Source organism: Chiloscyllium plagiosum, unplaced genomic scaffold, assembly GCF_037043375.1.
Source record: "Chiloscyllium plagiosum isolate Xiang-an unplaced genomic scaffold, Cpla_swu_hap1 HiC_scaffold_13, whole genome shotgun sequence".
In the NCBI taxonomy this organism is placed as follows: Eukaryota; Metazoa; Chordata; class Chondrichthyes; order Orectolobiformes; family Hemiscylliidae; genus Chiloscyllium; species Chiloscyllium plagiosum.
Genome location: NW_028270151.1, coordinates 76,216,290 through 76,239,473, shown reverse-complemented (window position 1 = coordinate 76,239,473; position 23,184 = coordinate 76,216,290). Strand labels below are relative to the sequence as shown.

The following is a 23,184-nucleotide window of genomic DNA, read 5'->3' as shown; positions in this document are numbered from 1 at the left end:
CAGTGCAGTTCAGTTGTATAGAATGTCAGATCACAGAATTGTTCTTGTAGAAGGAGATCATTGTGTCTGAGCCGACTCTCTGAATGAGTATTTTTGCCCAGTTCTTCCCATAAACATGCAAATTCTTCCTTTTCAAATAACAGTCTAAATTCCTTTGGAATGCACTGACTGAGCCCACCATTACCCCACTCTCAGGCAGTGTATTGCAGACCATAGCCATCACTGACTGATAAAGCTTTTCCTCATCTTGCTTCTGCTTCTTTCACCAGTCAGTTTAAATCAGTGCCCTCTTGTTTTCAATCCTTTCTCAAGTCAGAAAGGCTTCTAGTCTGTCCATCATATTTTTCTCAGTCTTCCCTTCTCCAAGTTAAACAGTCCTAACTTCTCCAAACTATCTTCAAATTTGAAAGCAAGGAAAGCAGTTTCAGAAGCCTGTGCATTTGCGAGCAACATAATAGTATACAGGAATATATTAGAAGCATTTGACCATTTGGCTCCTTGAGCCTGTTCTGCTATCTCATCAGATCAAAGCTGATCTGATTGCATGGTACCAACCTGAAAATGACCCAATTAATCATGTTATTTCCTCTACCTATATTAAAGTGTACCCCCTCCAGGATGAGCTCTTATTTTGTATAGCAATCTTTGATGTCATACTTTGCCAAATACTCTTTTATAAATCTTAGTCTGGCATATCCACATGTTCCCCTCTTTCCATGATGTCTGTTATTTCAAAGAACTCCAATAAATGAGTCAAACCATGATTTGCCTTTCACAAGCTATGACGACTCTGCTGGAATACATTGAGATTGTCTAAGTAACCTCCCACAACTCCCTTACTGAGAGATTCCAGCATTTTTCCAATGCCCAGTGTGAGGTTAACCAGTCTGCAGTTTCTATCATGTGGTCTCCCTCATTTCTTAAAATTAAAGATGTTCTGTTTTCAAATCTGATGGACCCTTTTCAGAATTTGGGATCTTTCAGAGAATTAAAATCAATCCATTTACCATCTGTGCAGCCTAAACTAAGGTCCATTAGGACCTGGGGCTTGTCAACTTTTAGTTATCATAATTTTCTCAGTACCCTTTGCCTGGTAATTGTCATTGTTTTATGTTCCTTCCTCCCTTTCACTGCTAATTTACAATTGTTTCTGTGATGCTACTTATATACTCCACAATGAAGTCAGATCTAACATGTCTATTCAATCAATGCGCTATTCCTTTATTTTCTACTATTAGCTCCCCATTTTAACATTCTAGATCACTTTCTCTTTACTTACTCCATTCCGGCTGAAACTCTTACTGTGTTTTTATATTTCTAATTAGCTTTCTCACAAACTCTAATTTATCCATCCTTATTATTAGTCATTATTTGCTGTTCTTTATATTCTATATAATCTTGTGAATGCTAATTCATGTTTACAAAATAATGTATTTTGTCTTCCTTAGCCACAAGTGGTGGATTCTTCCCTTAGACACTTTTTTTTGGCCACTGGAAATGCATATTTTCTGAGTATAATGAAGTAACTCACTCTGTCTGCCACTGTATCTCTACTGATCTATGCCATTATCTAATTTCCCAGGTCAGTTTAGCCGGCCATATTTCCATGCCCTTGAAATTGTCTGAACTTAAGTTTACACCAGTAGTCCTGGATCAGTTCATAACTCCCCACAACTGAAAGCAAATTTCAATCTGACACAGGGTTCCTTCACTCCAAGATTATTCTGTTTCATTGTACATTATCAGATCCAGTTCTGTCTACTTTGATTTAGAACATATTTCTCTAAGAAACTGACCAGAAAGCACTATAAATTTATCATTCAGGCTACTTTTACCAATCAGATTTTCCCTATCTCTAGATAGATTAATATCATTTATTATTATCACGTGTATTTATCACAGTCCTCATGATTTGTTCCTGTATACCCCATGCTAAAATGTGCTTACTCTTAGGAAACTTATAAACCACTTCTGCTGATGAATTATTATCTTTATTCTTCATTATCTCTATTCAATGTAGTTCTAAATTTTTATCTCCAGAATTAAGAATCTCTCCCTATTGTATAAATCACATTCTTAATTAACAAAGTGACAACCTCACATTTTGAGTTTCCTGCCCTCCCTAAAAGTTATGTACCTTAGATATTCAATTCCCTTTCTTCATCATTTTCAATTCTTAGCACTGTCAGATCTTTAATATTTATTTTTTATTTGTTCTATCAATTCATCAGTTTGCTTTCAGCTACAGAGCTTTTCGTTCTGCCCTTGTCATTACTGTTGTAACCTCCAGCTTTATCTGCTAGTGCTCTCCTAGCTTGGTATGCCTGATCTCTTGCCAACACAATATGGTTGGTCATCCTGTCCCTTGTTGCTACCTTATCTTATTTTCTTGACATAATAAATTATGTCTTCAGAAATTTGACCCCTTAGCCCATTGTTTAGTTTGAACCTCTCTCTACAGCCCTTGTTATATGATTCACGAGAAAACTGGCCACAGTAAGGTTCAGGGAAAACCATCTTAATGGTACAGTTCTCACTTTACCCAGTTCTGCAGCCAATTCAATGAATCAAAACACTTTTCTGCCAAAACAATCTTTGAACCATTTGTTTAATTTTCTGCTCTCTATTTGCCCACTTCCAATTTGCTGATGGTTCAGGTGTAATCCAAAGATTATAACCATTGGGTTTCTGCATTTTAATGTAGTGCCTCACTGCTCAAACACCCTCAACAGAACGTACTTCCTAGATCTACCCTTGTGGATCCTCCTGTTCCAACTGCAGTTACCCTCTTCCCCAGATCAGACTGTCGTGAACTCTGGTACGTTGCAGGCAACATAGCGACCTGAGCACTTACTCTCAGTCTCAGAGAACTGTGGCAATCACCCTAATTATTTTTTTCTCTACTACCACTATGTTCCTACTTATTCAAATGGGGAGGGCATCGCCTAATGGTATTATCATCACAAGACTGTTAATCTGGAGACCTGCCAAGGCAGCTGATGGAATTTAAATCCAATAAAAATCAGGAATTAAGAATCCACTGATGAACCATTGTTGGGGGAAAAAAAAAACACCTGATTCACTAATGTCTTTTAGCTAAGGAAACTGCCAGCCTTACCTGGTCTGTCCTACATAAGACTCTAGACCCACAGCAATGTGGTTGACCCTTAAATTACTTAAAGAGCAGTTAAGGATGAGCAATAAATACTGAGCTAAGCAGCAATCCCCTCAGCACATGATTGAAAAAAAAACCTTGCCACTTGAATTGTTCTGAGGTACTATGATCAGTTTGTTCATCCATTCTACAGCATCTTCATTCATTGATAAATGCAGGAAGAGCCTTGTACCTGTTAGGCAACTCCAAAGGCTGAGGCTCCTCAACTTCTCCCCTCTGGGTCTCCTTTTATGCTTCAATCACCAGACATACCCACCCAGCCCCAACTAAATCAAACATAGTGCTCTGGATCTGGAGGGCCATGTAGGAAAGACCAGATAAGCATTACAGATCTTCTCCTCTGGGGAAAATGATTGAAACTAATGGGATTTAATACCAATTGTTTCATGGTCACCATTACTGAGACTAATATTTAATACCAGATTTATTTATTGAATTGAAATTCCACCAGCTGCCATGATGAGATTTGAACACATGTTGCCCTGAGTATTAACCTGGGTCTCCGAGTTACCCATCGGATGACAGTTTCACTGCACCACCAATCCACCAAAAGACAGCAAGGAGGTAGCTTCACTTACCTTGCAAAACAGGTAATGCAATAAAGATGGAAAAATTAACATGTAGGTGAAATTTAGTTAAAAAGTTAAGTAAATTAATATTACAAAAGTGGGAGAAATAAGATAGCAAGAATATTTTGTCTTGCAAACAAAGGTAGAAAACTGTCTAATTTCTTGATGTCTCAAGTTTGTTGGCTCTTAATTAAAGTGCAATTCCAATTTAACATTCCATGTAGGGTTTTTTTTAAACTGGTTAGGTGATCACAACAGCCAATTTGGGTCAACAAATATTGGCAGCTCATTATAACAATACACATGCAGGTCAGGTGATCAGAGGGAGAAGGCAAATAACTCAGGGATGGGAGAGATTATCATGAATGAGAGGCGGAGATGGGAGGAGATCAGGAACTCTGGGAAGTGGAGCAAAAAGTGGAGTGGGGCTCGGCGAACAATTGAATCCCTATCTAGAGCAAGGGGTTAATGAAATAGACCTAGTAAAAATGTGGGACTGACACATACTGGTCTGAAAATCTGAAAATAAAGCTCCAGTATGACCAGTACTTTCATGTCCCAGTTTTAGTGTATTTATTTTATTTCTATTTTTTTCCCTCGTGGAGCCAGCTGGTAAGACTCCCTTTGCCCTTCTCTCTCCCTCTGTTACATGCAGGTCCTGTTCACATTCCTGCTTACCATTTTTGTTTTGTTTCTGCCTCTTCACTAGGGCTACTATAAACAGTGTCAGAAAGCAAAGGATTTGTTCCCTCACGCCCGACTGAAAACGCTCTTTTCCAACATTGTGGATATCTACAAAACGCACAAGAAATTGCTTCAGGAACTGGAATGGCGTTACAAGCCAAACAAACCACATTTGAGTGAGTTTGGCTCTTGTTTCCTTGACCAAGTGAGTGGTGGTGAGCTATACAAATCTAATTTTGACCAATGTAAAATGCTCAGAGCAAGCCTGAATTTGACCAGTGCAACTTTCAACAGTGGTCAAGAGCAGCCTTAACTCATTGGGAAAACATCAAAATGTGAAGCGAAACAAAATGATTCAGGCAATAGCAAAGCCAGCAAATACTGAAAACCTGAAATATACATAAAAAGTGCTAGAAATATTCAGCAGCATCTTTCAGCAGAGAGGTTAGAGGTCAGATCTCCCTCTGATCATCTGACCTGAAACAAATACAGAGAAAGTGAGGTTGAGAGGAGAGTGAGAAAGAGGAGATCAGCGAGGAGTGATTTTAAATGACAAAAGCTGACAAATGGTGCCAGGGAAAAATCTTGTGTGTTCTAAATCAAATAGTAAGTTCAACAATTTCACATTATAACCATTGCTCCCAATTTTCTTTGGACTGAATAATGTACCTGCAGCTATACACATTTGCTTTCAAACTAAATTTGTTCCTTTACTTTTCCCATCACCAACCCCTTTTGCTTGTAGCCTTAGCCCCCTTGCTATCTAATCACGTCCCTTTTCAACACTATCGCTTTTTGTTCTTTCTTCACATGCCCACTTTTCCTGGCAATGCAACGTGCTTAAAACTCAATAAACACATCTCTACTTTTGCCAGCTTTGAAGAAAGGTCATCGACCTGAAACTGATTGGCTTTATCTTATCTACATAAGTGCTGACTAACCTCTCCATAATTAGTTGAATAAAGCCATAAGACATAGGAGCAAATGTAGGCCATTTACCCCATTGAGTCTGCTCTGCCATTCAAAGGGATCATGGCTGATCTGATAATCCTCAACTACAGTTTCCTACTTCTTGTTGCCATAACACTTGATTCACTTCCTAATTAAAAATCTGTCGATCACAGCCTTGAATATACTTCATGACCCAGTATCTACAGTTTTCAGAGGTAAAGAACTTGACAGATTTGCAATGCTTGAGAAGAAATTCCTCTCCATCTTTTTCTTAAATGGATGACCCATGATTGAGATTCTGTTCCTCCCACAGACCAAGTGAAATTTACCATGAATTCTTATTCACCCAGTCTTCTGAACAAGTGCACAAATCTGAAAGCTGTGTGCACACTTATAGATAGAGTCAGAGATGTACAGCATGGAAACAGACCCTTCAGTCCAACCCATCCATGCCGACACACCTTATTGAAGTCCATATAGATCACATCTACTGCTCTGTCCTCATCAATTTTCTTTGTTGCTTCTTTAAAAAAACTCAATCAAGTTTGTGAGACATGATTTCCCACGCACAAAAACATGTTGACTATCCCAAATCAGTCCTTGCCTTTCCAAATACATGTACATCCTGTCCCTCAGGATTCCCTCCAACAACATGCCCACCACCGAGGTCAGGCTCACCAGTCTATAGTTCCCTAGTTTGCCCTTACCACCCTTCTTAAACAGTGGCACCACGTTAGCTAACCTCCAGTCTTCCGGCACCTCACCTGTGACTATCGGTGATACAAATATCTCAGCAAGAGGCCCTGCAATCACTTCTGTAGCTTCCCACAGAGTTCACAGGTACACCTGATCAAGTCCTGGGGATTTATCCACTTTTAACCGTTTCAAGACATCCAGCACTTCCTCCTCTGTAATCTGGACATTTTGCAAGATGTCACCATCTATTTCCCTACAGTCTATATCTTCCATATCCTTTTCCATAGTAAATACTGATGAAAAATATTCAGTTAGTATCTCCCACATTTTATGTGGCTCCACACAAAGGCCACCTTGCTGATCTTTGAGGGGCCCTATTCTCTCCCTAGTTACCCTTTTGTCCTTAATTTATTTGTAAAAACCCTTTGGATTCTCTTTAATTCTATTTGCCAATGCTATCTCATGTCCCCATTTTGCCCTCCTGATTTCCCTCTTAAGTATACTCTCCAAATCCTCAATTTCTTTAGTCATCCAACATTCCCTATACCTACCAGCCTTCCATTTCACCCTGACAGGAATATACTTTCTCTGGATTCTTGTTATCTCATTTCTGAAGGCTTCCCATTTTCTAGCCGTCTCTGTGAACATCTGCCTCCAATCAGCTTTCGAAAGTTCTTGCCTAATACCATCAAAATTGGTCTTTCTCCAATTTAGAACTTCAACTTTTAGATCTGGTCTATTCTTTTCCATCACTATTTTAAAACAAATAGAATTATGGTTACTGGCCCCAAAGTGCTCCCCCACTGACACCTCAGTCACCTGCCCTGCCTTATTTCCCAAGAGTAGGTCTAGTTTTGCAACTTCTCTAGTAGGTACATCCACATACTGAATCAGAAAATTGTCTTGTACACACTTAAGAAATTCCTCTCCATCTAAACCTTTAACACTATGGCAGTCCCAGTCTATGTTTCCTCCAATTTGTCAAGAGAATGAAGTTACCAAATCAGTTTATTTTAATGAATGTGCAAATGATAAATCAGTCAGAACATACCACCATTAATGTTGAGTGTGGCATGTTCAAGAAATAGTAGAAAACTGCCATAAGGCATTCATGTTTCATTGGTCACCTGTGGAATATGTAATATGATGAACTGAAGTACAATTGATCACGTCACACATGGTCAGATGGAGTGATAAAAAGTATATTCCCAATGACGAGACGATCTTTCAAACTGGACAAGTAGAATATCACAGGGATGGAAATGTGTTGCTGGAAAAACGCAGCAGGTCAGACAGCATCTAGGGAACAGGAGAATCGACGTTTCGGGCATTAGCCCTTCTTCAGGAATCATGTTCCTGAAGAAGGGCTAATGCCCGAAACGTCGATTCTCCTGTTCCCTAGATGCTGCCTGACCTGCTGCGTTTTTCCAGCAACACATTTCCATCTCTGATCTCCAGCATCTGCAGACCTCACTTTCTCCTCAAAGAATATTGGGTGGCACGGTGGCACAGTGGTTAGCACTGCTGCCTCGCAGCGCCAGAGACCTGGGTTCAATTCCCGACTCAGGCGACTGACTGTGTGGAGTTTGCACGTTCTCCCCGTGTCTGCGTGGGTTTCCTCCGGGTGCTCCGGTTTCCTCCCACAGTCCAAAGATGTGCAGGTTAGGTGAATTGGCCATACTAAATTGCCCGTAGTGTTAGGCAAGGGGTAAATGTAGGGGTATGGGTGGGTTTCGCTTCGGCGGGTCAGTGTGGACTTGTTGGGCCGAAGGGCCTGTTTCCACACTGTAATCTAATCTAATCTAATCTAACCTAATATCACAGGCTCATGCACACGGATGTGTTGGGAGCTTACCCAAAACAATCTTTTAAGAAAATTGCCAATAGTAATACAAAGCATCACAACACTCTCAAAAGGAATTTGGAGGTAACAAAGGTTATAAATTATAGAATTATAGTATCCCTACAACGTGGAAGCAGGCTATTTAGCCCATCGAGTCCTCACTGACCCTTCGAAGAGCATCTCACCCAGAGCCACCACCCCACCCTATCCCTGTAACCTTGCATTTCCCAAGGTTAGTCCACCTGACCTGCACATCCCTGGAGACTATGGGCAATTTAGCATAGCCAATTCACCTAACCTGCACATCACTTTCAAATGACAAAGACATATGTGATTACAAGCTACTGTGATATAAGATGTAAGATTTATTTAAGTATTTAAATTTTGATTGGAGCGACGTAAGTTTTTCTGAGGTTTTAATGATTAATGAAAATAATTCTGCAGCCATAGTGATTTTTTTTACAATAACATGATAGTGAGGAAGCTTTCAGGACTATTATGTTTTTTGTGCATTAGGAGATATTGCAAATGAACTAGATAAATTATTATGCATCAGAGTTTCTGCTAGCAGCTTTTAAGCTTAGAGGAAACATCTATAGCCTGAAAAATAAAGCTTTTTTTTTAAGTTTCAGTTTGGGGCAGTTCTGCAGAGGTCTTCAATGCTGATGGATGTGTAGAGCGGTGCTCTTGAGAAAGGGAGAAGATAGAAAATACATTACTTTAGAGGAAGGGGTTTAGTAAAAGTCCTAGAACAGAATTGTTTGGATAGAACACAGAAGAGACTATTTGAAAAAAAGAGTATATGTAAACTCAGGAATATGGAAGCCGCAGGAAGAGGCTATCAGATTTTGCAGTTTAGAAATTAAATTCACAGTTAAATTAAACCTATCGAGGTGTTAGAGAAAGAGATTATTGTTTTCTCTGATGTGAGCAGTGTGCTTTTGGGATCTGTAAAGGAGAGATTTGGGGATCAATGGAATTACCTTGATTCAAAATCTTTCAGTTTGTGCTATAAGTAAACGGACTGGTCAATCTTAATTTATCACTTTTTTGCTTAATAAATTTCAGTTTTATTTTTAAAATAAATATATAACAGCGTATGCTTGTGCTCCAGAGAAACCACCTTGTTAGAACTAAACCAAAACAAAATATTCTCTATCGAGCCAGATTGCAGTCTGGGATCTGACAGAATAATAACAGGGCAGAAAATGTGTTGCTGGAAAAGCGCAGCAGGTCAGGCAGCATCCAAGGAGCAGGAGAATCGACGTTTCGGGAATGAGCCCTTCTTCACACTTTCCTCATTCCTAAAGAAGGGCTCATGCCCGAAACGTCAATTCTCCTGCTCCTTGGATGCTGCCTGACCTGCTGCGCTTTTCCAGCAACACATTTTCAGCTCTGATCTCCAGCATCTGCAGTCCTCACTTTCTCCTAATAACAGGGCAGGACTTATACACTTGATGGTAAGATCCTGGGGAGTGCTGCTGAACAAAGAGACCTTGGATTGCAGGCTCATAGTCCCTTGAAGTTGGAGTCCCAGGTAGTGAAGAAGGCATTTGATATGCTTGCCTTGATTGGTAAGTGCACTGAGCATAGGATGGGATGTCACGTTGCAGCTGTAACAGGACACTGGTGAGGTCACCTTTGGAATAATGTGTACAATAATGGTCGACATGCTATACAAAAGATGTTGTGAATCATGAAACGATTCAGAAAAGATTTACAAGGATGAAGTTGGTACTGGAAGGTTTGAGCTATGGAGAAAAGCTGCATAGACTGGGACTATTTTCCCTGAAGCATCGGAAGCTGAGGGGTGACTTTATAGAGGGGCACGAATAGGGTGAATAGCCAAAGTCTTTTCCTCAGAGTGGGTGAGTCCAAAACTAGAGGGCATAGGTTTAAGGTGAGAAGGGAAAGGTTTAAAAGGGACCTAAGGGGCAACATGCAGACGATGGTGCGTGTATGGAATGAGCTGCCAGAGGAAATGGTGAAGGCTGGTACAATTACAAAATTTAAGGAACATCTGGATGGGTATATGAATAGGAAAGGTATGGGCCAAATGCTGGAAAATGGGACCAGAATAATTCAGGATATCTGGTCAGTGTGTATGAGTTGGACCGAAGGGTCTGTTTCTGCACTATGCAGCTCTATGACTCTATCAGCTAGAGCTTCAGTCAACAACGTACAGTGAAAATAGCTTGAAAAGGTAACAGTAATGTGAATTATTCAAGCTACCTGCTCCTACTTAGCACCACGGTAATAATGATTCCGCAATGAGTGGAAATTTTATTCAATATGCTGAGCCATGTCATCAAGTTTCAATTTGTAAAAGCAAGTGTAGACTTCAAATTGTGAATATTAGATCAATACCAAAATGTATAATCTATATAGCAGTGCTCTTCTACAACTGCAAGTTCAGTCTCTTAGGGGCAATAAACATCAGCAGACTAATGTCATCCTGTTCTTTCTGGACAGAATGATATTTGTGAGCTGTGACTGTTAGGTATAGGATTCACAAAGTCAGAGTAACAAAGCTCTTTCCTTTGAACATTTGACAAGAACCAAAGTGTGCCAGTTTGAAGTAAAATTTAAAATGGTGCTGGGTCTCTCTCTCACCATCGATTGCTGGAATGAAATTTAAGATTCTGACTTCGATGATGGATTAATGTATCTCTTATCAAGACTTGTGCTCAGCCTGTAAACCAGCACACAGATTTATTTACATCGGGGCATCATATACTGTAATTAGTACAAATGATGTATTCAATAAGCAATTACAACCTTTACTGTTCTCCTCAAAATATCTTAATAAAGTTTCTTCTTTTGTATTAACGCACTATAAAATAAACTGATGTTTCTCATACCAATGCATAGTTGTTACATTCCTTATCAAGAGGCTCTGATGGTTTTCTATGTATTTTTCAGCACCAGCTTTAGTTGTCTGTTGTTATTGCACAATTTCTACAGATTGAAGTTTTTTTTCCACAGAATTCTCTAATTAGTTTTGCACAGGGACTGACTTAGCAAGACTCATCCTAGGAGCTCACCTTCCTGCCCTTTCAATTGGCATAAGCAAGAAGTTTTGATGGGCACAAACTCCATATTAATACACGCATTGTGACTGCATTAACTAGAAAGACCTGATAAATCTTAAGATACATTTACTATTTATGCAGCACAGTTTTAGCAGTTTATCTTCCCAAATCCATTTCTTAAGGGGTGAATTGACAGCATATTTTTCTGGAGGTAATGCTCTACATCATCAATCAAAACTAAGCTGCAAAGTCGCAATGTGGTTACCATATATCGTTTAAATTAACTTGCTTTGAGTGCGAAAAAAGGTAATTGAGACATTAAATTCATCCTTCTGATTGTCATGCAATGATATGGTGGCACAATATTAATCATTCCCTTATCATCATCTTAAATTCTGCACAGCTATTGCAGATCCATGTTCACACTCAATGACAAAAAAGACTCTTGTGCAATCCCATGGTTTATTCTAAAAATATTATTATTCATTGACAAAGAATGCCATTCCATAAAATTGATAAAGTATATTCATACAAGAAAATAAAAATAAGTCATAAGAAACAAAATAAGGTGGATATATTCAGTGAGTCTGGTAGTCCTTGTCAATGGCAAGGCAGAATTAATGCTTCAGGTCATGGCTTTCCAGCAAAAGCATGTTTTTTTGTAACAACGTACAATGTTGGACTTCTATCATATTCTGAGTAATTTCTGAAAATAACAAGAATTTCTACCTTCCTAATGCTTTTTTTACAGTATTTTTAACTGGATATTTGAGTTATTCACTTCACTTGTTAACAGGCATAGAAATAAAAACTCAGAATGACAGAGAGAGAGAGGAGCAAAAATTTGGGTCACTGTGCAAGCTGTGACTGCCTTGAACGTGGCTTCTCATTTGGGACAGTTACGTTGGAAAATAATGTCTACAAAATCCAACTTATGTTAAAAAAAAGGTTGGCTTAGGATAAGTAAATCCCAAACCCAGTCCTTTACCTTTCTCAAAATAAAAAGAGATCTCCAAACTGCAATGATGCAATAGTGCACACTAAGTCATGCATTCTCTACAACACTGGTAATTAGCATTACGGATGCAGACATATCCAAAGCTGTTATTAGATCTTTAATGAGAATGGATTCAATGAATTGCAGAGTAGATAAAGTGGGGTCAAATTTCAAAGAAGTGGGGCACATTGAATCCATCAATGATCCTTTATGAGTCATAAGTATATCCAGCCGCCATATTACATCCTTTTGTAGTGCAGGAGGAAAGGTAATACAAGTACTGATTTTGTTAACTATTTCATCCATCCTTTTCATGGGAGTGTGTTATGCAGCAATTGGTTGCTATGTTCTTTAGTTTATAACAGTGGCCGCACTTCAAAAGGTACTTCAAGTTGGCCATAAAATATTTTGAGACATTCAAAGATATGAAAAATACTGTATTAGTACAATTGATTCATTATTTTCTTTCACATGTCTGATAAACAAATAATAGTGGTTTTGTTGGTGGTCATTGGCAGTTTGTGATCTGAATGAGCTCAGGCATCCTTGAAGTTACATAGATTGGACAGCACAGTAACAGGCCACTCAGCCCAAGTAATTGAGATGGACAGCACAGCAGTGCAATAATCTATGTGGTGACCCACCATATGTTTTTGTTTACAGCTAGCTATGGCTGGTGGTATAATAATGATTTGGAGGAGCCTGTGTTGGACTGGAGTGGACAAAGTAAAAAAAAATCACAAAATACCAGGTTATAGTCCAACAGGTTTACTGGAAGCACTAGCTTTTAAAGCACAGCTTCTTCATCAGGTGCTTGTGAAGTAGGACCATAAGACACAGAATTTATAGCAAAAGATATATTGAACAAACCGAGGTTAAGTCTTTGATCTTTAAGAATGGGTTTGCTGGTTTCGGTTCTTTAATATGTAAATCCCAGAATTTCTTTTAAGGCACATTCTCAAGATAATTTAAGGTTTTATAACAAAAGGTGACATCCTATATAATATCATTTAATAATGAAGTCAGAAGTCACAAGACACTAGGTTATAGGTGACTTCACCTGATGACGGAGCAGTGCTCTGAAAGTTTGTGATTTCTAATAAATCTGGTGGAACTATAACCTGGTGTTGTGTAACTTCTGACTTTGTCCACCTAAGTTCAACACCAGCACCTCCACATTATGGCTATAGTAATGAATGCAGGTACTGTCACTTAGTACTTGCAAATCTCCTTGGCATGCCGTGTTTAATTTTGCAGTATCTCAAGCAAAAATTTCTGTAACCACGGACATCCTTAATGTTAACTTGGCTTCTTAATCGGGCTGGAGATCCAGATCTTGTAACTTTGGTTTGTAACTTGTCATTTTGGATGCAGTGAAAGTCTCTTTTCGTTTTGGCCTTAACATTTCAGCTACAGGTTTGTTACTGATGATTTTGCGCTGAGGGAGTCTGAGCAGCAGGGAGTTAAAATTTTTTAAAAAACAAAAAGACAATAGTCTACAGATTACAGACTGAACCTCATGTAAACTGACTCAAGGTAAAAGTGAGATTGTGTTCAATAATGACTGAGATCAGCGAGTGGCAAAAATAGCCCCTTTATCGAGCATCAGCAGTGGCACCGTTCAAAGCAGCCGTGGAATCCAAATTCCAGTTTTACAGTAGTCCCTTTATACAGATCTTCTATACATTAAAACTTTAGCACCATGATGTTACATAGTTGTAACTGTTGCACACAAAAGTTTGTGTGACATCTGTCCTCGGAAAGCGGGAGATGGTTTCAGTATTTGTTACTCCTGATGGGAATAGAATGCCTGTCCAGTCTGAGTTTGCAAAATGAAGAGGAGTTAGTCCTTTTGTCTTTTAAGTTAGTACTGTTAGTAAAGATACTAGACCTATATGATCTAAATGAATGTGAAATTATATGTGTACTAGATGAAAGTGTAGAGGATATTAAACTTATCTCCTGCAGCTGGGTCGTGAGATTTCATTTACTATTCTAGTTTTGACAGTCTTACACATTAATTCATGCAGTTTCATGGAAGTGCTGTTTTGACAGTAAGTTTCTTAACTGGGATAATGGCCCTGTTTAATATGTATTAAATAGGTACTAATGGCAGAAACTGTTTGATGTTTTGCAACCTATTCAGGTCCTGAGAGACGGTTGCTAAGGGTTAATTAAGATTGTAATCTTCCCATAGTTTTGGGTGAGTTAGAACATAGAACATAGAACATAGAACAATACAGCACAGAACAGGTCCTTCGGCCCACGATGTTGTGCCGAACATTTGTCCTAGCTTAAGCACCCATCCATGTACCTATCCAATTGCCGCTTAAAGGTCACCAAAGATTCTGACTCTACCACTCCCACAGGCAGCGCATTCCATGCCCCCACCACTCTCTGGGTAAAGAACCCACCCCTGACATCTCCCCTATACCTTCCACCCTTCACCTTAAATTTATGTCCCCTTGTAACACTCTGTTGTACCCGGGGAAAAAGTTTCTGACTGTCTACTCTATCTATTCCTCTGATCATCTTATAAACCTCTATCAAGTCACCCCTCATCCTTCGCCGTTCCAATGAGAAAAGGCCGAGCACTCTCAACCTATCCTCCATTCCAGACAACATCCTGGTAAATTTACTCTGCACCCTCTCCAAAGCTTCCACATCTTTCCTAAAGTGAGGCGACCAGAACTGCACACAGTACTCCAAATGTGGCCTAACCAAAGTCCTGTACAGTTGCAACATCACTTCACGACTCTTGAATTCAATCCCTCTGCTAATGAACGCTAATACACCATAGGCCTTCTTACAAGCTCTATCCACCTGAGTGGCAACTTTCAAAGACCTATGAACATAGACCCCAAGATCCCTCTGTTCCTCCACCTCACTAAGAACCCTACCGTTAACCCTGTATTCAGCATTCTTATTTGTCTTTCCAAAATGGACAACCTCACACTTGGCAGGGTTGAACTCCATCTGCCACTCCTCAGCCCAGCTCTGCATCATATCCAAGTCCCTTTGCAGCCGACAAGAGCCCTCCTCACTATCCACAACTCCACCAATCTTCGTATCATCTGCAAATTTACTGACCCACCCTCCGACTCCCTCATCCAAGTCATTAATAAAAATTACGAACAGCAGAGGACCCAGAACTGATCCCTGCGGAACTCCACTTGTAACTGGGCTCCAGGCTGAATATTTACCATCTACCACCACTCTCTGACTTCAACCGGTTAGCCAGTTTTCTATCCAATTGGCCAAATTTCCCTCTATCCCATGCCTCCTGACTTTCCGCCTAAGCACAATGGCATTGTTGAGCAATGGAGACACAATGGCATCGTTGAGTAGGTTACAGTCTTAATACTTATTCAGGGGCTGTCTTTGATACAGAAGGGGGTCTAAGCACTGCTTGCAACATGGGGTCAATAAGAATTGAAAATTGTAAAAAACAGTAGTGGTTTGGAAGGGATGTTTAATTTAGTTTATGTTGGAAGATTAAAATGTACTACAAAAACCAGATTTTATGAATGAAAGGAAACATGGTATAGTAGACATGGTGCATTTGTGAATGAGTTAGTAAAGAGTTATGAATGAATGGAATAGCAATATAGTAAATACAGAGTGCAGGTGAGTGGGTTGGTAAAGAGAATCATAAGGAGAAAGTGAATCATAAAGCAATACCTCACTTAAAGAAGATCGGAGAATTGAAGGTATAAATCATTGCTGGGGGAAAAATGGGTTTTCATTCCTGGAGCATTGATATGAGTGAGGGGGATGAAGAAGCTGAACCATTATGGGCACAGTGTACTGGTGAACTGTATTATTGTAGTTCCCTGAAAATCATATGCTGACAACTCTGCAATTGATACCATCTGAGTGGCCTGCTGATCTCCACTGATTCTCTTCATCATTTTTCTTCCTCTTTGCAGAATGCAGGCTTCTTGAAGTATGCTGAATATTGTAACAACCACGTCAATGCTCTTGCTGAATGGGCTAAACTCATCGTAGTTGAAAAATATGCTTACTTTTTTGAGGTTTGTCGAAGGCGTCAGCAAATGATGAGCCTCCCTTTTGATGGGTTTCTCATAATGCCAGTGCAAAAGATCTGTAAATATCCTCTACTGCTATCAGAACTGCTTAAAGCCACTCCACCTGAGCACAGGTAAGCCTTAAAGTGATGTGTATTGATTTCAGTTGGAATGTGATCAAAGAAGGCACAATATCTTTGCATCAGTCACTGCACATACAGACTTGGAGTACTGCAGCCTATTATCTTAAGGTAGAGCATATGGTATCACATATAATTTCACAAACTAATCACTTCAACATTGCAACAGATTACAAAATGGTTGTGGAATGTTCTTTTATATAGCAAATTTCCCGTCTCAGTCATGCTTTGTGATGCAGTGAACCAGGTTCCTCCCTGGAGGTCAAGGACATGGAGTTACTTCCAGCCAGCCTTGTACAACGTAATCTGGATCAGGAATGGCATTTACACTGTCCTGGCTACTCTTAGCTGGAAAAATGTTGTATTGAAGGATACAATTAATATAGATTCATCACATTACTGATTATGATTGCTAACTACGAGATTTATTAGGAACCGGAAATACATTGTCTTTTAGTTGATTTATTCAGCTACCAGCTGGACAATGTAGACCAGTATAAGAACAGATTTGATATTAGCTTGGTTAACTGCTCTGAGCCAGAGTGTGAGCAAGAGTTATTCAATTAACTTCAACGCTATCAACTAAAATGAGGAAAATTCTGTTCCCTGAATTTCTACTTCTGATCACTATCCAGTTACTTTGCTAACAGAGGGGTGTACCTATGTCAGCAGAATTGCAGTGGTTCAAGAAAGCAAGTCCTTATTACCTTCTCACAGGCAACTAGGGATGGGCAATAAATGCTGATTCAGATAGTGAAGCCCATATCCTCTGAATGAATAAAAACAAAATGCACATGCATTGCTATCATTTAAACTCTGTCATTGCGACTCCATGAGCTGACGCTCATTGTTAAGAATCACACAACACCAGGTTATAGTCCAGGGTACTCCACAACCACCTGATGAAAAAGCAGTGCTCCGAAAGCTAGTGCTTCCAATTAAACCTGTTGGACTATAACCTGGTGTTGTGTGATTTTTAACTTTGTACACCCCAGTCCAACACCAGCATCTCCAAATCATGACCCTCATTGTGCCCGTGTTAAAGATCACAATTAATACTGGTAACGTTACTGAAGCACTGACTGACAATGCCAATTATCGCGCTGTACTACAAGAGTCAATGCCAAAAAACTAAAAAAGGGAAGTCAACAAATTAAAGCTTACACTATTCGTGTTTGTTCCATACATAGAGGGCTACCTTTGGATCTCTTAAAATTAGCCTAAGAACCAATGTTTGTGCTGTTGAGTAAATAGGCACCAGCACTCCAGCAAATCAAATGACTGCTTTATAAAATAAATGAAAAAGCATATCTCCTCAGAAATCAGGAGGAGGTATTAAAAATTGATACCCATCATCTGATTTTTGATATCGCCATGTTTTTTTCTAAACTTAAGGGGATTTTATGTGGCTACTTTAAATGTCAGGAAAGAAGCACGAGGCAGAGATTGATATTCTATAAACTTGCAATCCCCTTTATCACTGCTAATTGAACCAGCTGGTGAATGGAGTTTGAATAAGGAAATGTATATCTTTCTATTATCTGGTGAAGGAAAGTAGAAAACATGTTATTAAACTTTCAACTCCATCCCCATGGGCAGTATTATCATAGAGCAGACTAATATGTAGGAGCAGACCAATTTTTCCTTCATGACTTTCAGGGGTGTGAAAGATTGCTAGAAGATTTTAAAAAATCAGGTGGGTCCTGCAAGGGATAAGCAGACAGGAGATTAAGTCAAATATTTTCCACATGTTTTTCATTACAGTGAAGAAAAGTTGGAACTGCTATTTCATTTGCTACAATGGGATAGGTGAAAGCACTGAATCACACAACAGGTGCACTTGGGAAATTAAACCGCAGTACACTGTGGCCATGGAGTTCCCTTCAAATAGATCAATGCTGTTATAACATGTACACCGTTACTAACACCATTACTAACAGTCTATTGTTCATTCATCAAGGGATTATAAAAATGTGGAAGCTGCCATAGTTGCCATGAAGAAAGTTCTTAATGCGATTAATAATCAGAAAGCTGATGATAACGAAGACAAACTCACAAAATTACAGAATATCATTTCAGGTTGGCAGGTAAAAACTGGAACAATTAAAGAACATGTTGTTTTCTCTCTCTACTGTCCTTCCCCATCTCTCACAACTTCAGATAAAATCTTTATCATTTTCATGATTGCCTTTCAGAGATTTTGCTGGATAATGATGAAAAGTGTGTATAAATCAATACTGTTATGAATATAGTCATAGAGTCATAGAGATGTACAGCATGGAAACAGACCCTTCGGTCCAACCCGTCCATGCCGACCAGATATCCCAACCCAATCTAGTCCCACCTGCCAGCACCCGGCCCATATCCCTCCAAACCCTTCCTATTCATATACTCATCCAAATGCCTTTTAAATGTTGCAATTGTACCAGCCTCAAACACTTCCTCTGGCAGCTCATTCCATACACGTACCACCTCTGCATGAAAAAGTTGCCCCTTAGGTCTCTTTTATATCTTTCCCCTCTCACCCTAAACCTATGTCCTCTAGTTCTGGACTCCCCACCCCAGGGAAAAGACTTTGCCTATTTACCCTATCCATGCCCCTTATAATTTTGTAAACCTCTATAAGGTCACCCTTCAGCCTCCGACATTCCAGGGAGAACAGCCTCAGCCTGTTTAGCCTCTAACTATAGCTTAAGTCCTCCAACCCTGGCAACATCCTTGTAAGTCTTTTCTGAACCCTTTCAAGTTTCACAATAGCTTTCCGATAGGAAGGAGACCAGAATTGCACGCAATATTCCAAAAGTGGCCTAACCAATGTCCTGTACAGCCGCAACATGACCTCCCAACTCCTGTACTCAATACTCTGACCAATAAAGGAAAGCATACCAAATGCCTTCTTCACTATCCTATGTACCTGCGACTCCACTTTCAAGGAGCTATGAACCTGCACTCCAAGGTCTCTTTGTTCAGCAACATTCCCTAGGACCTTACCATTAAGTGTGTAAGTTCTGGTAAGATTTGCTTTCCCAAAATGCAGCACCTCGCATTTATCTGAATTAAACTCCATCTGCCACTTCTCAGCCCATTGGCCCATCTGGTCAAGATTCTATGTTAAAACATAATTTAGTTTCATCATTTCTTTTCATTAAATAGTAAACACAGCATTTCATCTCTTGCTGCTTTTTCCTCTTCATTTGTTATGCCCTTTAAGTAGAATCATATGTTGTATAATGACAGTGATTCAAGACCAGGCAGGTCTGTACCTTTCAGGAAGAGTTATAACATTACAATATGTGATATTCCAGTTTATAGATACCTGCTTCACCTTCATCGCTCCCTAATGTAGTGTGTTCCGTTTGTCAGCAATATGTATGTAATGTATAGTAACATCAGTAAATACAGAATCTTGACTGTGTGTGTAACTCTGTGACATCATTTCTATGTAAATAGTTAGATGTTGTAAATAAACTTCAAAACATCTGTCTAAACAAGAACCTGACTTCACTATGGTATGTGTTACATGAGCTAACACATAGCAAACAACAAAATATATCACCATGGTTCCCAAAGATGGCTCGAATATATTGAGATGCAAGTCAACTTTAGCCCAAATATTTTCCAAGTCTCTGATCTATTGCTGAATTCATTATTGCCAACAAATTCAATCTGATGTTGTGAAATTTGAAAGGGTTCAGAAAAGATTTGCAAGGATGTTGCCAGGGTTGGAGGGTTTGAGCTGGAGGGAGAGGCAGAACAGGCTGGGGCTGTTTTCCTTGGAGCGGCGAAGGCTGAGAGGTGACCTTATAGAGGTTTACAAAATTATGATGGGCATGGATAGGGTAAATAGGCAAAGTCTTTTCCCTGGGGTCGGGCAATCCAGAACTAGAGGGCATAGGTTTAGGGTGAGAGGGGAAAGATATAAAAGACACCTATGGGGCAACATTTTCACACAGAGGGTGGTACGTGTATGGAATGAGCTCCAGAGGAAGTGGTGGAGGCTGGTACAATTACAGCATTTAAAACGACATCTGGATGGGCATATGAATAGGAAGGATTTAGAGGGATATGGGCCAAGTATTGGCAAATGGTACTAGATTAATTTAGGATTTCTGATAAGCATGGACAAGTGGGACCGAAGGGTCTGCTTCCATGCTGTAAAGCTATATGACTCTAAGAAGGCCAGATCTCATCCTCAACTATTTCCATCATTATACTTGCAGATTTCTGGATTGCTTTTAGGCAGATGATTTGGCTTGTTGATCCACCTTTATATTTGTCCATTCCTGCCGACACACGCAGCACAGTATATTCTCCCTCATTTGGTGGGCGGCACGGTGGCCCAGTGGTTAGCACTGCTGCCTCACAGCGCCTGTAGACCCGGGTTCAATTCCCGACTCAGGCGACTGACTGTGTGGAGTTTGCACATTCTCCCCGTGTCTGCGTGGGTTTCCTCCGGGTGCTCCGGTTTCCTCCCACAGTCCAAAGATGTGCGGGTCAGGTGAATTGGCCATGCTAAATTGCCCGTAGTGTTAGGTTAAAGGGGTAGATGTAGGGGTATGGGTGGGTTGCGCTTCGGCGGGTCGGTGTGGACTTGTTGGGCCGAAGGGCCTGTTTCCACACTGTAAGTAATCTAATCTAATCTAATCTAATCTAATTTCCTCCCGCATTCAGTGGAATTATTGTTGCAAAGAAAACTTATATAAGATCCACATTTCTCAAACCCAGACTTAAAGCGAGAGAAATTATTGTTGTACTAAAACGGGTGATAACTCAATGGACAAATTCCCTCAAGGAGTTCTCTTTCTACAAATGAAAACAGTGGTGAAGGAAACTCCATTCACTTGGTTAACTGGAGCTTTAGCTGAATTTTTCGAGGAGAAAGTGAGGTCTGCAGACGCTGGAGATCAAAGCTGAAACTTTATTGCTGGAACAGCACAGCAGGTCAGGCAGCATCTAGGGAACAGAAGATTCGACGTTTCGGGCACATTCCTGAAGAAGGGCATGTGCCCGAAACGTCGAATCTTCTGTTCCCTAGATGCTGCCTGACCTGCTGTGCTGTTCCAGCAATAAAGTTTCAGCTTTAGCTGAATTTCCATCAGTTAGATCCGGTGCTTGTGACTGGATGAGTTGTTGATCATTAGAGGACCTCACTCGTCTGAAATTAATGAAAACAATGGTCTGAATTTTGTAGGAATACTAATGGTGAAACCATCAAGTGTTTGCAGTCACCCACCAAAAACTGATCACAACTTTGGGAGTCTATATGTGCACAAAATAATGTAGTGTTTACTTTCAGTGATTCTCTCCTCTCCAGGATGCAAGGTTCAGGTCCCATCACAGTGCAATCAATGAAAATCGGTCACAGAAAAAGAAACACATTTTTCTAAGCATTTTCTCAGTGATACTTAACTTCTGTACTACCCAAAGACAATGATAACCAATTAAATTGATAAGAATTTCCAGTCTTACACAGCTAGTTTTTGGGCGGCACGGTGGCACAGTGGTTAGCACTGCTGCCTCACAGCGCCAGAGACCCGGGTTCAATTCCCGACTCAGGCGACTGACTGTGTGGAGTTTGCACATTCTCCCCGTGTCTGCGTGGGTTTCCTCCGGGTGCTCCGGTTTCCTCCCACAGTCCAAAGATGTGCAGGTCAGGTGAATTGGCCATTCTAAATTGTCCGTAGTGTTAGGTAAGGGGTAAATGTAGGGGTATGGGTGGGTTGCGCTTCGGCGGGTCGGTGTGGACTTGTTGGGCCAAAGGGCCTGTTTCCACACTGTAAAGTAATCTAATCTAATCTAATCTAGTCTCACTGTAACAATCCTTAAAATGTTGGTGAATGAGGCATTACTGGATTTAAAAAAAACCCAGCATACTAATAATAGTAGAATTATTGAACTAGATACCATCACTAGCCCTGAAATAATTAATTTCATGGTTGCAGAATGTCAAAAATACTCTACTGTCAAAAAGACAAAATTTTCTTTTGTAAACTTCGTGCATTTTTAGCTTCTATCTTAATCCATCATAATAAATTTTCAGGTGTTGTATTAACTTAATTTAAAAGTGAAGAACATTAAGTACATCTAATGTGCTAGTTTGCTACATCAATGTGATTAGCTGCTGACCTGCTCACTGCCATCATTGTGGCTGCATGCCAAGATTGTCGGTTGATTTGGCATTTGTGTTAGATCAATGTTGGAAAAGGGAGGGGGAGAAAAAAGAACACACCTCAAATCAGGCACAAAATTATCTTAGGTCACTGAGCCATTAAAACAGCAAGGGACTGATGCAAGAAAACATTGAACACATAACTCCCCTGCTGCAGGATCTCATGCTACTTGTTATAACCTACATCCAGCTTTTGTTCCACTTTCTTTAACAAAGTTCATTGGACATTCAACAAAAATAAAATGGGGCTGTTACTCATGGATTTTTTCTAAATCTTAGGGTGAAGATCTCATAGTCCTCAGCACTCAACTGATCCAACGTGGTGACCTAATTGTCATCATGCGCCCGCGTACCAGGGCGAAGCAATATTTAGCATTCCTCTTTGACCATCAGATGATTTTATGCAAGAAGGTAAAATCACAGCTAAGGGTTTTTCAATATCTTTTAATAACTGACAAAATATTCTCATGTTCAGTGTTATTAAATAAAATTTATTTACTTTTGTTTTCGTGTGAAAATCAGTTACATCAAAAAATGATGAGGGTGTTAATTAAAGAAAATAATCTAATCAAGCTGAGCTAACATTTATATTGCTTTAACTCTCTCACATTCAACTCTACCTTTCAACTTAGTGTCAAAATTGATAGAGTCGTACATCGTCTTTCTCATTCTCTGCCCACCAGCTCCTTTCTTCAATACTTCAACATTCTGTGTACTCATTCAGAAAAGCCCAAATCTTATCCCTGGCTTACATTCTGATAACCTATCATCCCCCTCCTCAGAATATCTTCAGGTTGGTAGTGTCATTACATGAGCACTTGAATCCAAGACTAATATTCTGAGGATGTGAGTTCAAACCCACCATAAAGCTGACTCCTATTAACAAATCTGGGTTAAAAA

The 23,184-nt window shown here is 39.8% G+C and overlaps 1 protein-coding gene across 1 annotated transcript in view; it reads left to right on the top strand.

Moving 5' to 3' along the window:
• Positions 1-23,184, top strand: part of LOC148148348 (rho guanine nucleotide exchange factor 4-like) — a 79,726-nt gene that overhangs the window by 11,656 nt on the left and 44,886 nt on the right. The window contains exons 5-8 of the mRNA XM_087993921.1: positions 4,454-4,633; positions 15,877-16,109; positions 18,076-18,202; positions 22,564-22,695. Of these exons, the coding sequence (XP_087850047.1) occupies positions 4,454-4,633; positions 15,877-16,109; positions 18,076-18,202; positions 22,564-22,695 (672 nt within the window). The remainder of the gene's footprint in view (positions 1-4,453; positions 4,634-15,876; positions 16,110-18,075; positions 18,203-22,563; positions 22,696-23,184) is intronic.